General features: G+C 52.8%; 3 protein-coding genes across 3 annotated transcripts; 1 reads left to right on the top strand and 2 right to left on the bottom strand.

Moving 5' to 3' along the window:
- Window positions 1-1586: 1586 nt before the first annotated feature.
- On the top strand, window positions 1587-3934 carry SMAC4_12757 (uncharacterized protein). The gene is made up of 6 exons (XM_024655191.2): window positions 1587-1747; window positions 1976-2100; window positions 2203-2213; window positions 2582-2768; window positions 3184-3306; window positions 3378-3934. Exons 2-6 carry the CDS (start codon window positions 2098-2100, stop codon window positions 3516-3518), a joined length of 465 nt encoding a protein of 154 aa, XP_024511107.2. The 5' UTR covers window positions 1587-1747; window positions 1976-2097; the 3' UTR covers window positions 3519-3934.
- Window positions 3935-3980: 46 nt separating this feature from the next.
- SMAC4_02336 (uncharacterized protein) lies at window positions 3981-5884 on the bottom strand. Its single transcript, XM_003350616.2, has 2 exons — window positions 5369-5884; window positions 3981-5212 (listed from the first exon to the last, which is right to left on the bottom strand). Exons 1-2 carry the CDS (start codon window positions 5480-5482, stop codon window positions 4514-4516), a joined length of 813 nt encoding a protein of 270 aa, XP_003350664.1. The 5' UTR covers window positions 5483-5884; the 3' UTR covers window positions 3981-4513.
- A 153-nt stretch (window positions 5885-6037) lies between these two features.
- Window positions 6038-10524, bottom strand: SMAC4_02335 (uncharacterized protein). The gene is made up of 2 exons (XM_003350615.2): window positions 7426-10524; window positions 6038-7357 (listed from the first exon to the last, which is right to left on the bottom strand). Exons 1-2 carry the CDS (start codon window positions 9998-10000, stop codon window positions 6768-6770), a joined length of 3165 nt encoding a protein of 1054 aa, XP_003350663.1. The 5' UTR covers window positions 10001-10524; the 3' UTR covers window positions 6038-6767.
- Between the last annotated feature and the right edge of the window lie 3108 nt (window positions 10525-13632).

Below are 13632 nucleotides of genomic sequence, written 5' to 3'. Positions count from 1 at the left end.
TGCATACCTTATGACACGTGAGGTTCTTAAAAGAAGAGCACTGCGAAGCTTACGTTCAGGCAACCGTTAATAGTCAGACAGACCTTGGCAGAGAGCCTTTTACATGCAAAAGGTCATCATGTTGACGCTGAACCCTAAAAGTCCGACTGCAGTTTGCGTTATCATGGTGGCTGTGAGATATCAAGAAGGTTGTCAGAACTTAGGGTACTATAAACGTCGGGTATTGTGAATAGGATGAAGGTTGATATTCAAAAGGAAGCTCGTGCCAATCAGGGTGGTTGGTGGTACGAATGTCGAGGTGGGACAGAAATTACACGCTGCTACACTGAGACGGCGCCAAGTAAACATGTCTTTAGTGTAGGTAGTGGGGCCCTTCAACCAGGTGGCAGTCTTCTCCCGCCGCTGTGAACTTAAAATCTGTCAACGGTGAGGTGTGCGTGTACGGCGTGTGCACGCCGCGTGGCCGCCGTTTTGTTTCGTTTCGCAGACGATTTGACAGATTGAAGTGACAACGGAAGAAATGGACAACGACGGCGACGGACTGGAAGACACCCCACCATCTCATAATTCCAGGCGGTGGCTCCCCCTCCATCGACAATCCACCTCAACCTCTCCATCCAGCTCTCCATCCAGTTTCATTACCTTTTCCGTTATCAGTTCTGCAATTTCGAAGCTTCAACAGGTAATTACCCACTGTTGCCTGATGACCTCAGACCTTTCGGTTGCCGAGGTTGATAAACGCGTCTTTAAGCGGGAGGGTTGGCTGATGAGAGAAGACGACGACGACGACGTTCTCATTTCCCGGGTGGTGAAACGTAATCTTGTAGAGCTTCCCATGCTTCCATGTTGTCTGTCGTTCACTTTCGGCCACCCCTGCTCCGTCTGTTCGGTATCATCACAGCTTCCTTTCGGGGAGCTATCAGCCCCAACTCCGTGAATGACGCAGATGCACACCAAGACAGAAGACGGGAACTATGACAAAAAGGTACCCAGAGGAATCACAGACAACCATTCGACGGAAACCCTTCTTTTTATACCTAGTCGGTAACTAAGCAGGCAATTACTATCATACCGGCGTCCTCAAAGGTTAACACCGCTATCAAACCAAGCCAAGACCCGACGTCGAGCGGGATCCACTCTGCACCGTCCCTCTCTCCGTCCGTCTGTTGGAGCCCACACCCAAAGTGACGGAGTCCACAATGTGCTGTTCAATGGCCAGCAGCTGCCCTGCTTTGCGACGGGAGAGAGGGACTGTCAGGGCTGATACTCGCATGGGGGAAGAAGTCGCTTTTAGACCTGACGAGTATTTGGAGCTGTTCGTTCGTGTGTTGGAGCTCATCAGATTGGAGGGCCAGATTGGCAGTGCCCGGGGGCGGCATCCAGTGCCCATTCCGAGTGGTGCCCAGTTGGCCGGTGCAGTGCTGAATGGTGCTGGTCAACGAATGGTGGCATTCCACTTGGGTGCCCTAGCCCGGCCTCCATCTCTCTACCTGGCTGCTGGCTGCTGCTGGCTGACGAGACCTCCACGGCCTGACCTCCATGACTGCCCGCTGTTTGGGAAACCCCTCGCTCCTTTCGCATCAGGCTCCCAACCCTCACAGTTCAGGTGTCTTCCAAGAGCTCTCTTCCCGGTCCCCGTCCCCCGTCCTCTCCCCGTCCTTGCTTTCCTCGTCTTGAGTATCTTGACAACTCTCCCGTTTCTCTGCCTTGCAACCATTCATAGCACCTTTGTAATCTTCAATCTAACGTACGTACGGATTCGCCAGCGAGGATCGTCGAATTGTAGCCTTGCCGCCGCCGTGTGCTCCATCCCCTTGCCCTCGCTCCCGCCGCCGCCTTTTCCAGTTCGAGTTTCCATGTTGCTACCCCTCGCCTGCTCGCTCCGCCCCCCGACGGGACTGCCTTTTCTACCTACCACCGTCCCTGTTGTGCTGACCCGACCCGACTTGACTGACAACCTTCCCGCGCCATCCAGCTTCCGGCTCCCACTCCACATATAACGCCCGCCCCCCATTCTCGCGATCGGTTCACCCGTCGTCGTCGACTTTTTGAAAAGAACACTTTTACAAACCCACCGCAACACACAAATCCGACATCATGGTAAACCATCCTCTCTCCTGTCCCCTCCCGCTCCTCGCGCGCGCGACCACCGCTCGCTTTGCTTGTTCCAACATGGCGCTGACTTCTTTGCCTTGATCGCAGTCTCAATCCGGGTTAGTCCTACCGTGAACCTGCTACATCTGACCCCCTTTCCGCCATTTTGCTTGCCTCGCCCCCTGGGTCCATCCTCACCGATGGTTCGGGATAACCGCAACAAACCTGACGCTGCCCTATCGTCGCCTTGTCCGTCCATTGCCCACCCGTTACCGCGGTGCAAGCCAGCACATTATCTCGAGATTCCCCCATCCTATATCACGCAGCAGCGACAGAGTTGCATCTGGCGGCCGGGTAGCTAGCGCGGCGTTGGGACATTGGGGGCAGGACCCGCAAAAGACAACAACGACAACGACAACAACAGAACCCAAAACATGGAAGAACCCCGATCAGATAGCTAACGTGCTCTGCTTGCCTCCCTCTACAGAGTTCAGGTCGACCCCGAGTGCCGCAGGGCTTTCGACAAGCTGATGTCCCGTCAGCTCAGGTACATCATCTACAAGCTGTCTGACGACTTCAAGGAGATCGTCATTGAGAGCACCAGCGAGGGCCCCACCGAGAACTACGATGAGTTCCGCGAGAAGCTCGTCAACGCCCAGACTAAGAGCGCTACTGTAGGTCCTTCTTTCCCCCCCGGTGACTGCTTGCTTGCAGCCATAGTGTCGCAATCAACCCAGCCCAGCCCAGCCCAATTCAGCCCCATAATGCGAAAAGGAGCTATACGGACCCCCGAAACCACCATCACCATGCATCGGCCTACCCTCACCTCTTAATCTCTTATCCATTGTGGGCGAATATTTGTCTTGTTTATTCTCCCCACCTGGGAACGAAAAAGGGGGAATACGGAAGGAGGGGTCTTGGGAACAGTGAGGGGTTCTTACACCCAAAAAGGCGGCCAGACACAGGGGACTGCCAAGACATGCCAACCCCCTGCTGTGGCGTTTCCCGCCTGCGTGGACTATTCGAACGAAAGAAACAAAACATTTCTGCGAGAGCGCCGATCGCTAATGAAACATACAACTATTGCAGGGCGCCGTTGGCAAGGGTCCCCGATATGCCGTCTACGATTTCGAGTACAAGCTTGCCTCTGGCGAGGGTTCTCGCAACAAGGTGACCTTCATCGCCTGGTCCCCTGATGATGCTGGCATCAAGGTGCGTTCCCCTCCTCTTTCGTGATGACTGAAACGCAGCACCAATAACTCACTAACAACAATCAAAAACAGTCCAAGATGGTCTACGCCTCCTCCAAGGAGGCCCTCAAGCGCTCCCTCAGCGGTATCGCTGTCGAGCTCCAGGCCAACGAGACGGACGATATCGAGTATGAACAGATTATCAAGACCGTGAGCAAGGGTACTGCCGCATAGATTTCCCCCCCGTAATCCGTATTAAGAGAAGAAGAAGAAGAGAAGAAGAGAGATATGATTTGTTGAAGCGTTGCGTTGTCGAAAGATGTTCGCAGTTGCTTGCTGTTGCTGTCGGACGTTGTTGTAATGACAATATAAACTCCACGCTACTATTCTAACACCCCATTACCATATCAACTACTACTACTACCACCTCTACTTACAAGTTACTCAACTTCCATATTACTATTTGTGTTGGTTTGGAGATGTCAAATGCTGTCTGCTCTGTTCTGCTTGCGAGGAGTTTAGTTATGATGTCTATATGTCTAGATACGCGATAAGGGTCGTAGAGGATTGGAAAAGTTGAATAGAATACACGTCCAATCTGGTTGTGCAAAGGTCTCATGTCATTACTCGTTCTGTGTGCACATTAGAAGAGTCTGGCCTCGAAGTGATATCGTCAGCCTTTCCTAGATCCTGCCGCGGACAATTAGTCGATCCACGTCTGCCAGTTCTGAAGACTGAGAAAGCGTGGGACCTCTTCACCAGAACATCATGATATACCATGGAGCTTGCAAAGATGTGTGTAGCAATCCAGGGTCATACCGGTACCTAAAAGGTGGCATACATACAGTGGTGGCTTATATTGTACAGCAGTCAAGTTGGCTCTCTTCAACTGCGGTAAACACCCTTGTTTCTTATTGATCACTCCATCACTTCACCACGGGCTTCCTCGCATCTTCTTTTCCCTTTCTCATCACACCTTTGCACACTCTTCAGGCCGTCCTCTATTACCTGAAAAAAGCGTGTTTCCCTACTAGGCAGTCATCTTTACCAAAATCGATATTACTTCCTCAGGTGACCCCATAATGTCCTACTGTCTCACTTTCACTCATACTAACCCTTCCAACGTTCCATCCATTACTCTTGTCTACCACTCCCGGTTAATATAACATATTTCCTCCTTCATCAGTCCGCTCTTCACTGAAGACTCCTAGAGACAACCAAGACCTTACTTAGTTCTTTCCACTCCAAGCCCCCCTAAACTTCCCCACCACCTCCTCCGCCGCCTCAACGTCCCTTATCCGCTGCTGCAAATACCCCTTCAGATCCTCCCAGAACTCTTCCGTCTCGAGGACTGCAGAGCCACTGAGGCCTTGTGCTACCGGTCCCGCTGCTTCGCCAGTTGTGCTTGTCTCCGTCTCTGCGTGCTGTGTAGCATCCTTCATTTTCACCTCCGGCACATCAGGAACCGCGTTCTTAGCAGCAGCCCTAGCCTCCCTCGCTGCCTTGGCCTCCTCAGAATCATACGTAGCCTGTCCACCCATAACCATCAAACTGAGCTCCAACTCCCCGCCCTCGAGAACTGTTCCAGCATAAACTTCCTTCAGAGACTTGACGTCACCGGCAGGTTTCTTGTTATACAGCAACTTGAGCTTCTCGATCGGCATTCCGGTTTCTTGAGAAACGAAGGTCTTGATGTCCAGGATCGAGGTAGTGGCGAGAGGTTGAGGGGTCGGGAGGGAGAGAGAGAGGGAGGGGTTGCGGGGGGAGCGGATGTGCACTAGGGCTGTTGGGCCGGTGGCGGCGGAGGGTGAGGAGATGCCGGATGGAGAGCCGGGCGTGGTGGTGGTGGTGGTTGAGGCTGAGGCTGAGGCGGTGGTGCGGGAGACCTTGCGGAAGGGACGGGAGGTTGGGTGATGGGGGAGGGTGAACTGTTTTTTTTGTCACATGTCAGCCTTGTTGATTTGATGTGTTGGTGTGTTCAGAGGAGGCGAAGTAAGGTAAGGAGAGGGGGGAAGGGGAGGGGAGTGGATGGGTGTAAGTTTGTAGGGTGGTAAAGCATGCTATAAAGACAAAAGGTAACTTACAGGAGTACTAGCAGGATACGTCCTCGCATCTTCGACATGATCGGCCGAGATCTTGGTCGGCTTGGTGTCCAGGACGGCCAAGAAGGTTTTGGCGAAGGCTACTTCGGTGGCCATGATGGGCGGTAGCTACCTGTAGTTGTTGCGATTCGTACGTAGAGGTAGATGGGTGTTGTTGGGATGGTTCTGCTTTTGTCTTGGTCGCGCAAAAAGCTACTGTCGTTTATGCTATTCGTCGTCGGGATGGTGACGATTGGTGATTTAGTGGTGGTTTGGTTCGCGATGTAATTGATCTCGAGATATGGCAGTGGTTGTTTGGTGTTGGTCTTGCTCTTGCGATCAATCAATCAGACAACGTCAGTGCTCCTGGCACTCTGGCACAAGCTCCCCTCCGTGACGGCGACGGGGACCGGGGTGGGGCATGGCGGACAGGGGAGGAGATGAAAATGGGGTCGAAGCTTTCCTTATCTTATCGGAGATGCTTCTCTTGACTTCCAGCCTGCAACTCCTGGCCCCCTGTGATTTGTCGTTTGCAACTGAACTGAAGCAGCGGATAGCCTGTGGGTCGAACAAGAGCCTAAAACTTCGAACAAGGGGTAGCTTTGCGAATCTTGGATTTGCTTCAAGGGTGAGAGCTCTTTACAGCCGTTTAATAAGTGGTGCTCAATACCAAGTCAATTGTATAAATATTCTGAATCGAATGCGTTGGCTTCGCAGTCAAGTTACTGTCGCCATCGGATTTGATTGATGATATCTAAGAAACAACTAGATGTCAAAGCAATACTGGTCGCCCAGTACTTGCTATTATATGCCGTTGTCTTCGAACCTCATCATCTATAGCCAATGCGTCCACAACTCTGAGGACTATGGCCTGTCTCTCTGCTCATGATTGTCCACTTCACGGTCCTTTATCTTCTCACTGTCCACCGAGTACCTCTTGATCATTGTATACCTCCTCTTTCTCGTGCACTGCCGCAACACACCCTCCGCCCTGCCGCTCATCTTTCCCCCATCGGCCTCCCACATTCTTCCCAGTACTATAGTACAATATACAACAGCTGTAGTCGTAAACGTCATTGCTGGTGTAGGCTCCCCGTCCATCCAGAGAGCCAAATCTCAGCATCACACAGGATTATACTATATATCTTTTTGAAACCCATCAGTGGAGACGGAAGAAGAACAATCAAGTAGAAAAAGGTTCATATCGGGTATGGAAATAAGAGAGAAGGAGAAAAAAGAAGTCGTCATAGCATCATAAAAACCTAACCTTTCCTTTAACCGCCAAACCGCCTGACGACCGACGCACGATAGACAAAATCCCGACCCAACCTGTGTCCTAACCTAACCCAACCAGACCAACCGACCGACAGACCGACAAGAAAAACAAGGGGGGTATCCTTCTTTAGTTTTCCACAGTCCCATTGACAATATCACGAATAGCCCATTTCCACGCCTCGCCACGGGTTGACCTCCCCGTCGTCCACGCCTGACACTTCTTCCTCCATCTTTCTTCCTCCTCGCGCTGCCGACGCACAAACTCCGGCCCGACATCGAACTCCTCGCCAACCAGCCAGTCATCCTTGACATCGCTGGTCCTGCCACCACCCCCATCCGCAGAGGTGATGGTGTGGTCCTCCAAATCGGGGATGTCCTTGAAGACATCCTCGTCATCATCCATCGCCTCCGATATCGTCGACCCGTTCTTCGACCGTCCACGCTCTGCTGCTGCCTTGTCATTTTGCGGGCCCAGCTTGAGCCAGCACATGTTCTGTGGATCAAACACCATCCCCTTGACCACCTGGACGCCCTTGGTCGTCCCAATGTTGGTGATCAGAGCCGGGCGCGGGGTCGCGCTTTCCCTCTCTCGCACGACATGCTGTACCTTTACTGATGCCGTCGACGGTGATGATGCCGGCGCCTCAAACGCCCGCAACACATTGTCGTTCCCTTCCCACCGAAACGTCTCGGGATTGTAGCACATGCCCTTGACAACTATGACGGACAAAGTTAGCATTGATATGTTTTTTCTGAGAATTTTTAAATTTTGTACAGGCACTCACTCTTTGAGTCCTTTGGGGGATTCAAGTTTGAGATGAGGTGCGGCTTCAGCTGGGGAGCCTTGCGCAGCTTCCTGGAAGACTTCATGGTCGCCTGAGGCGGTGCTGATGGGGTTGCTTGGTGAAGGTTACCTCTGTTGGTAGACAGCTGCGCGACGCGTTGGGCCGTGAGTGGAGCAAGTTGTCCAGAAACGTTGCGCTGGGCCAGGCAGGATTCCCGGGCTCTTCGGCTCGCGGCGGTATCACGAGCGAAACTGGGGACGTTGGAATCGTTAAACCGGGCCGGGGACCGCGACGTGACCGGAGGCGAGGGCGTAACGTTGTTCCGATCGTGGGGGGCGATGTTCTGGTAGAGCCTATTCCGGGCTTGGGCCTTGGGTCCGCTGTTAACAGGTTGCCTCAAATACTTGGCCTCCGCCTGGGTGGAAGTGGGAAGATCGTCGAATCCGTCCAATTCGTGGCCGTCTCCAAAGTTCCTAACCCGGAACGGCTTGTTAAGCTGCTTCCAGTTGCCTTCGGCAGCCATGAAATCGACGGATCTGTGCTTGCGGGGGCTGGGCGATCGCTTGTTGGAGGCCCGGGAGTACGTTCCTCGGGAGGTAGGCCGATAATCGATACCACCCTCAGACTGATGCCGGAAGCTCCGCGTATTCCTAGCGGCATTGACATTGTACGATTTTGATGCCGAAGCTCCAGCCGGCAAGAAAGGGGTAACCGAGGGGACTGGGCCCTTTCGGCCTGTGGTGACAGTGCTTTCCATATTTCGCACTCGCTCCACTGGTGTCTTTGGTCGTACAGAGTTCTGCGTCCGAGTTGCCTCGGTCCGAGATGGGGGGCGCTCGTAATTGCGTGATGTTGTTGTGGTTGGCCGTGCCTGGTTTTGAGGCCGAAGACCAGGCACCGAACGCTTCATGCGGAGAAGCTGAGCATTTGTAGTAGTAGGCTCGGTCTTTTGTGATGTGGTAGTCGTCTTCTGTGCCATGTTTCTACGTGTGGTCGTTGTAGACGGTGGGGGCTGTGGTCCTGAGGACACAATACTTGAGATGGAAGCCTGAGAATTATGTCCCGAGCGTGTCAACGAGCGTCGTGATGAACTCCTCGTCACTACTTCTCCGGTTTCGGATACAGGTTCGAGTGAAGACTGTGTTTGAGTTCGCTCATGGCCCACTAATGACCCGATCGACCCCATAGGTCGTGGAAGACGAGAAGCAGCCACGGGCTTGTTGGTGAACTTGAGAGCCACCGAAGTTTTGGGCCGATTTGGGCTATCGCCCCTTGTGTCCTTGACCTTGATGTTGCGATGTAAAGTCAACTTCTTGGAGTCGAACACCTCTCCATCTCCAATGTCAAGTCCAGAGAGGAAGTCTTCTTGCTCCTCTCTATCTTTCTTCTGTGCTCTTTCCACTATAACCGGTTCTTCCGGAATCCGTTCCGGAGACCTGCTTTGCTGGCGACGATGCAGTCTTTCCTCCCAGTTAAGTGGTCCAGGAGGCAGAATGATGCCATCAAACTCGTCTTCACTTTCCGCTACAGTAGAGCTTGCTATACTGGGACTGAAGGCCGACACAGATGAAGTTGAAAAGGCATCGCGACGAGTACCGCCGAAACGGGTTCCTAGACTTCCTTCGCCCCATTCGAAATCATCCGAGGTGTTGAGTGTTGGAAGCCTGGGGGACTCTCTTCGGTTAGAAAGTCTAAGAGTCCCGTCCATCGGTAGCTCAAAATCGTGTTCGAAGTCGTCCTCATCCGGAGTAACCTTTAGAGGAGTGGCGGGCGTGATGAAAGTAACAGGCTTGAGGGTATTGCGCCTCTTTTTCACTTTGATAGTCTCAGTCCCATCCCCAAAGAAATCATTATCATCATCCATATCTTTGAAGCGTTCCAAGTCGATAAGGCCAGTTGAAGTAAGCGACGGGCGGGATGCCTTCCTCACTTGGACGTCCATAGGCTTAACGGTGAGTTTCTGCGGGGGTAAGGCACGGCCTGGGAACGTGTTGCTCGTTTTGCGCATGGCCTCCGGACGGCCGAACGAACCGCTGGTTTTCCGCACTGGCTCTAGGCGGCCTCCAAAGGAGCCGCTAGTTCTCCGCGCGGGCTGGGGATGCGATTGGAATGAGCCGCTGACCTGTCGTATGGCCTCGGGAAATTGCGAACTATCCCGCTTCTTGATCTGTAGCTGGCCGGCATCGGAAGGGAACTCCAAATCATCAACCCAGTCCTCCTGAATAATCTTTCTGATTTTCCTCCCACCCAGTCTCTTGATGGTGCCTCCCATAAGGGCAGAGGGTGGTACGTTTTTTGGTAATGGGATGCCGGCCCTCTCGGCGGCAGCTAGAGCATCCAATGTCGACTTTTCATCATCTCCTGGCAGGTGAACCTGCTTTTCCTCCTCTCCATGGACGGATTCGAAATCGGACCGGAAGGACGAGTGCGAATCGCGGCGATGGGGGTGAGCGTTGGCCGTGGTGGAGTGGCTCTGGATGGTAAAGTCATCGCCGTCGATAAGGAAATCGTCATCGTCCCAGTTTTCAATATCGTCTTCGACCGGTGGCCGAGTCTTTAGTCGTAGGGTCTCCATTGCCGGCGATGTCGCGTGGTCCTGCAGGGTGCGGTCCACGTTGTGATGTGCGGTCAAAGGGTATTGGTGGTGGTGGTATCGGGGGTGTGTCGCAACGGGAAGGTTCCTCTGGTATTAAATGGGGACGTTTTGCGACGTGGAGTGACGACAGCGATCTAGTCAGTGGTGAGGATTCATAGTCGTCACCCGAGACCCTGGGGCCGCCGATCACTATCCCGAAGCCCCGGCGAGGATTCCACCTGGTCCCCCTTTACACGAGCGATGCGATGGTCGAATCCTTGTTGATCCCAAGTTGGAATACTTATCGGGTGATATCCCAAGCAGCCGGGATGAGCAGAGTGATTAGCGTTGGCGCAATGCGACCAGGGCGTGGTGACTGGTGTCCGGATGCAGGGCGGGAACGGGTGTATGTGATGATGATGATAGAAGGGCGAAGTAGGGCGAGTTGTTGGCGGATGGGTTGTGTGATATGTTGGTTTGTGTTGTTGTTGTTGTTGTTGTTGTTGTTGTTGTTGTTGTTGTTGTTGTTGTTGGGGGCCTTGTTGTCGTTGTTGGTGCTCAGGTGCGGCAGAGTTCAGGTTGTTGCGACGAACAGGATCTGACAAATGAGGGGCGTGGCGTGTAGAAAGAAGCAAAGTCGTAAGCGTAATGGTAAAGTGCCAGAATCGGGTAAATGCTCTATCGATGTATTGATAACTGCCGTAGGGGATCTTGATGGAGTGGGCCAGCGAGTAATTGCGATGGATAAGCTATTGAGAAAATGCACGAATCTGGTGCTGCTAGAGAAACTCCGTTGCGCGGGTCAGGTTCAACAGGTGAGTGGTAGGACTGGATTGTGTGGTTGAGTGACGGGTCGAGGTAGAGATTGTTGTTGGGTGAATTAACGCAGGATTGTGAATGAAACTGAGGAATTGGTTGAGACAGAGAGAAACGGAAGGCTGGAGCATTCACGGCGGGAGTGAACAGTGAGAGCGCCCAGCGCCTGAATGCGAATGAATGAATGATCAATGAATGGCGTGGCTGGAAAAGTCAACGGGAGCAGGGAACCGCAGTCGTGCAGTCGGGATGTCTCCAGGGTCGTGGTCGTGGTCGCAGTGGGATAGAAGAGAAGCGCGAGTGGTCGGGGAGTGGAGAACTGGAGAGAGAGGGCCAGGGGCGGGAGTGGGGCATCGAAGGGAAAAGAGATGGAAGGTGGCCCCCGAGCCTGGCGTCGTGCCTGGCACGCCTGGCTGGATGCGCGTGGGTGACGCCCAAGCCAAGCTTTCCAAACCAAGGCCTGTGCCAGGGTTAGTGCAGACAAGTGCAGGGCTGGTAATTTTAGCGCAGGGTTAGCGCAGGTCTCTGCAGCCTCTAACAGGAGCCTCTAACAACGACCAAACAGCCTCCTGCAACTCTGGCAACCACCACCGAAAAAGACCTGGAGTGCCAAACAAAGCGCACGCAGAACGGGGTTGGGAGAGCGGGTGTTTTGGCTGGTTTGCAAGCGTGTTTGGTCCGTTTTGCATCTTGCATGGCCATGGCTTCCTTAGTTTTTGAGGTGGCAGGGACAGCAAGGCGGGACAAGGGGCGCGCTTCAATGGCCAGTGTTCGTGCGAAACGCTAGCCATCCGTCAACCACCCAGCCAGCCGGCTCCATGATCGTGGTAACTATTCATCAGAGAGTGGTCAGTGCTCCCATCAGTTCTGCTTCAACATTTGCGCTCCAAGACACATGGGAATTTACAAGTCGATACGAACTAGACGAGCAATGCCCCAATGTCAGGGACATATTTAGAACCAGCTGAGGTCTACCATTTGACGGCTACGTATTCAAAATCAAGATCATCCAGAGCAACATGTAGCACATGACAACCCGATGTCTTCTCTTGGAGACGGGTAAAGATATCTGCGAATTGCTCGGTAACCTCTAATCACACATCACTAATCGAATGATTCTGTGCGCGATTTTGTGGAAAAAAAATTTAAAAAATTTCATATTGATGCATCTTTTTTAACCAACCACCCAAAATCTCGAATCGGGATGCCGATGTACCATGTGGTTCGATGCCGAACATGGACTTTTCTGCTGGACAGGGTCTTTGTGCATCTTCTTCAACCCCCCGGAGCTTTGCTCCCCTTGCTTCACCTTTTCAACTCCATCAAGGATCCAGTTCAGGGCAAGGACAGGCTTGAAAACAATGGAGATCTAAGACGCATGTAACTATGTAAGGCAAGTAAAGCCATCACACTGAACCGTGTATTTAATGTATCAAGTCCGTAATGCTACGCATGGTCTAGCCTTGATTGCGGTTTGTGGTGGATCGCGTCAGGAACGCAACGGGACAGCAAGGGGAAGACGGGAACAATGAAGAGCGAACCATTGCCTCTAAAAACGGGACAAAGTCGGGTCTTATGGACAGGCTGATCCCCGCACTGCCAGGTGCTGCTGCGTGTTGCCGGCCGGCCGCTAATGTGATTTCTTGCATATCGCCCCGATTGATTGCTGCTCTGTTTCGCCGGCCGGTTATCGGTCTCCCCTTGTCATCTTCTTTGGGTAATTGGCTGGATTCTTCACAGCGATGTTCACAACTGCAGTTGAAGAGTTCAAAGACTTTGGCGTTGAAGATGTCTCAGGAACTCTTCATTGTATGCAGGGCGATTGAACACTTTGGTGGGTTCTGCTCTTTCTTCAAAGGGCACTGCTGCCTTGGACCCCGATACCGACCGTGACCCAATTGATAGATGGCAATGGGGCTCTTTGATGTTGTTGCCTAGAACTACCAGAAAACGAATATGTTATAGTAGCTCGGAATTCATATATGAAATGCATATACATGACACGGAAATGCCTTTTTGTTTTGTCTCTTCACTCAACTTGACCTGACAAACAAACGCGCAACATCCTCCCTGTTTCGGCTGCGCACACCGGGAACTCTTCCCTTCAAGACATCCTCCTGACGATATCCAAGACGGCAAACGGAAATAGCATCGTTGTTGGTGCTACCATCTGGATCCGTCATCGACGACTCCCGTCCAGCTGAGGCCCCAGTCAGTCGTCTCCGTTCGTTTCCAAGAAACAGACAACAGGACGTCGACACACACACGCTCCCGTCCATTCCGTGCAGCTCACTGTTTCCACTTCCCCGCATCCCGTCATCACTCGCAGCTCCGTCAGTTTTGACTGTGTAGTCGTGCAGGGTGCATTTCCACAATTCCAACACTCGACAATTCCTAGGTGCGGGCCGTCAGTGCAGAGCGCAGTGTGCAGTGCAGGCCAACCAACAGCCCTCTGTTTCTATAGGTGTGCAGTGTTGGGGAGGACCTGACCTTCTTTCCAACAATCGCTCACCGTTCGTCACACCGTCACATCCTGGTGACGTCTCGACTCCGATTCGTCGCCATCTCCGAGTCAAAGGGCTTACAACGGTGGACTATATCCTTCCGAGACCATTACGTGCAGCATAAGCGCAGAAATCGCCGATATTTTCCAATCTCATCTCATCAGCTTTTGTTTCATCTGAGCTAGACCATCCCCTCGTACCTACGCTTACACTGTCCTCCATACGAGGCCGTCCAATTTAGGTCGATTAAATCCACCCATAGGGCGGAACCTGGGGAGCCCAACGACCATCGGAACCAAGGCGGACGTCAAC

Source organism: Sordaria macrospora, chromosome 5 (genome assembly GCF_033870435.1).
Source record: "Sordaria macrospora chromosome 5, complete sequence".
In the NCBI taxonomy this organism is placed as follows: domain Eukaryota; kingdom Fungi; phylum Ascomycota; class Sordariomycetes; order Sordariales; family Sordariaceae; genus Sordaria; species Sordaria macrospora.
This window is presented reverse-complemented; position numbering and strand designations above follow the sequence as displayed.

What these genes read in the sequence shown, in the direction of transcription:
- SMAC4_02335 (XM_003350615.2), bottom strand. Translation starts at nt 10,000, where the DNA reads ATGGAGACCCTACGACTAAAGACTCGGCCACCGGTCGAAGACGATATT. An exon ending in TCCCCCAAAGGACTCAAAGA is followed by an intron (nt 7,358 to 7,425) that starts GTGAGTGCCTGT and finishes TGTCCGTCATAG; the next exon opens with TTGTCAAGGGCATGTGCTAC.
- SMAC4_12757 (XM_024655191.2), top strand. An exon ending in CCCAGACTAAGAGCGCTACT is followed by an intron (nt 2,769 to 3,183) that starts GTAGGTCCTTCT and finishes CAACTATTGCAG; the next exon opens with GGCGCCGTTGGCAAGGGTCC. An exon ending in CTGATGATGCTGGCATCAAG is followed by an intron (nt 3,307 to 3,377) that starts GTGCGTTCCCCT and finishes AATCAAAAACAG; the next exon opens with TCCAAGATGGTCTACGCCTC.
- SMAC4_02336 (XM_003350616.2), bottom strand. Translation starts at nt 5,482, where the DNA reads ATGGCCACCGAAGTAGCCTTCGCCAAAACCTTCTTGGCCGTCCTGGAC. An exon ending in CGTATCCTGCTAGTACTCCT is followed by an intron (nt 5,213 to 5,368) that starts GTAAGTTACCTT and finishes CAAAAAAAACAG; the next exon opens with TTCACCCTCCCCCATCACCC.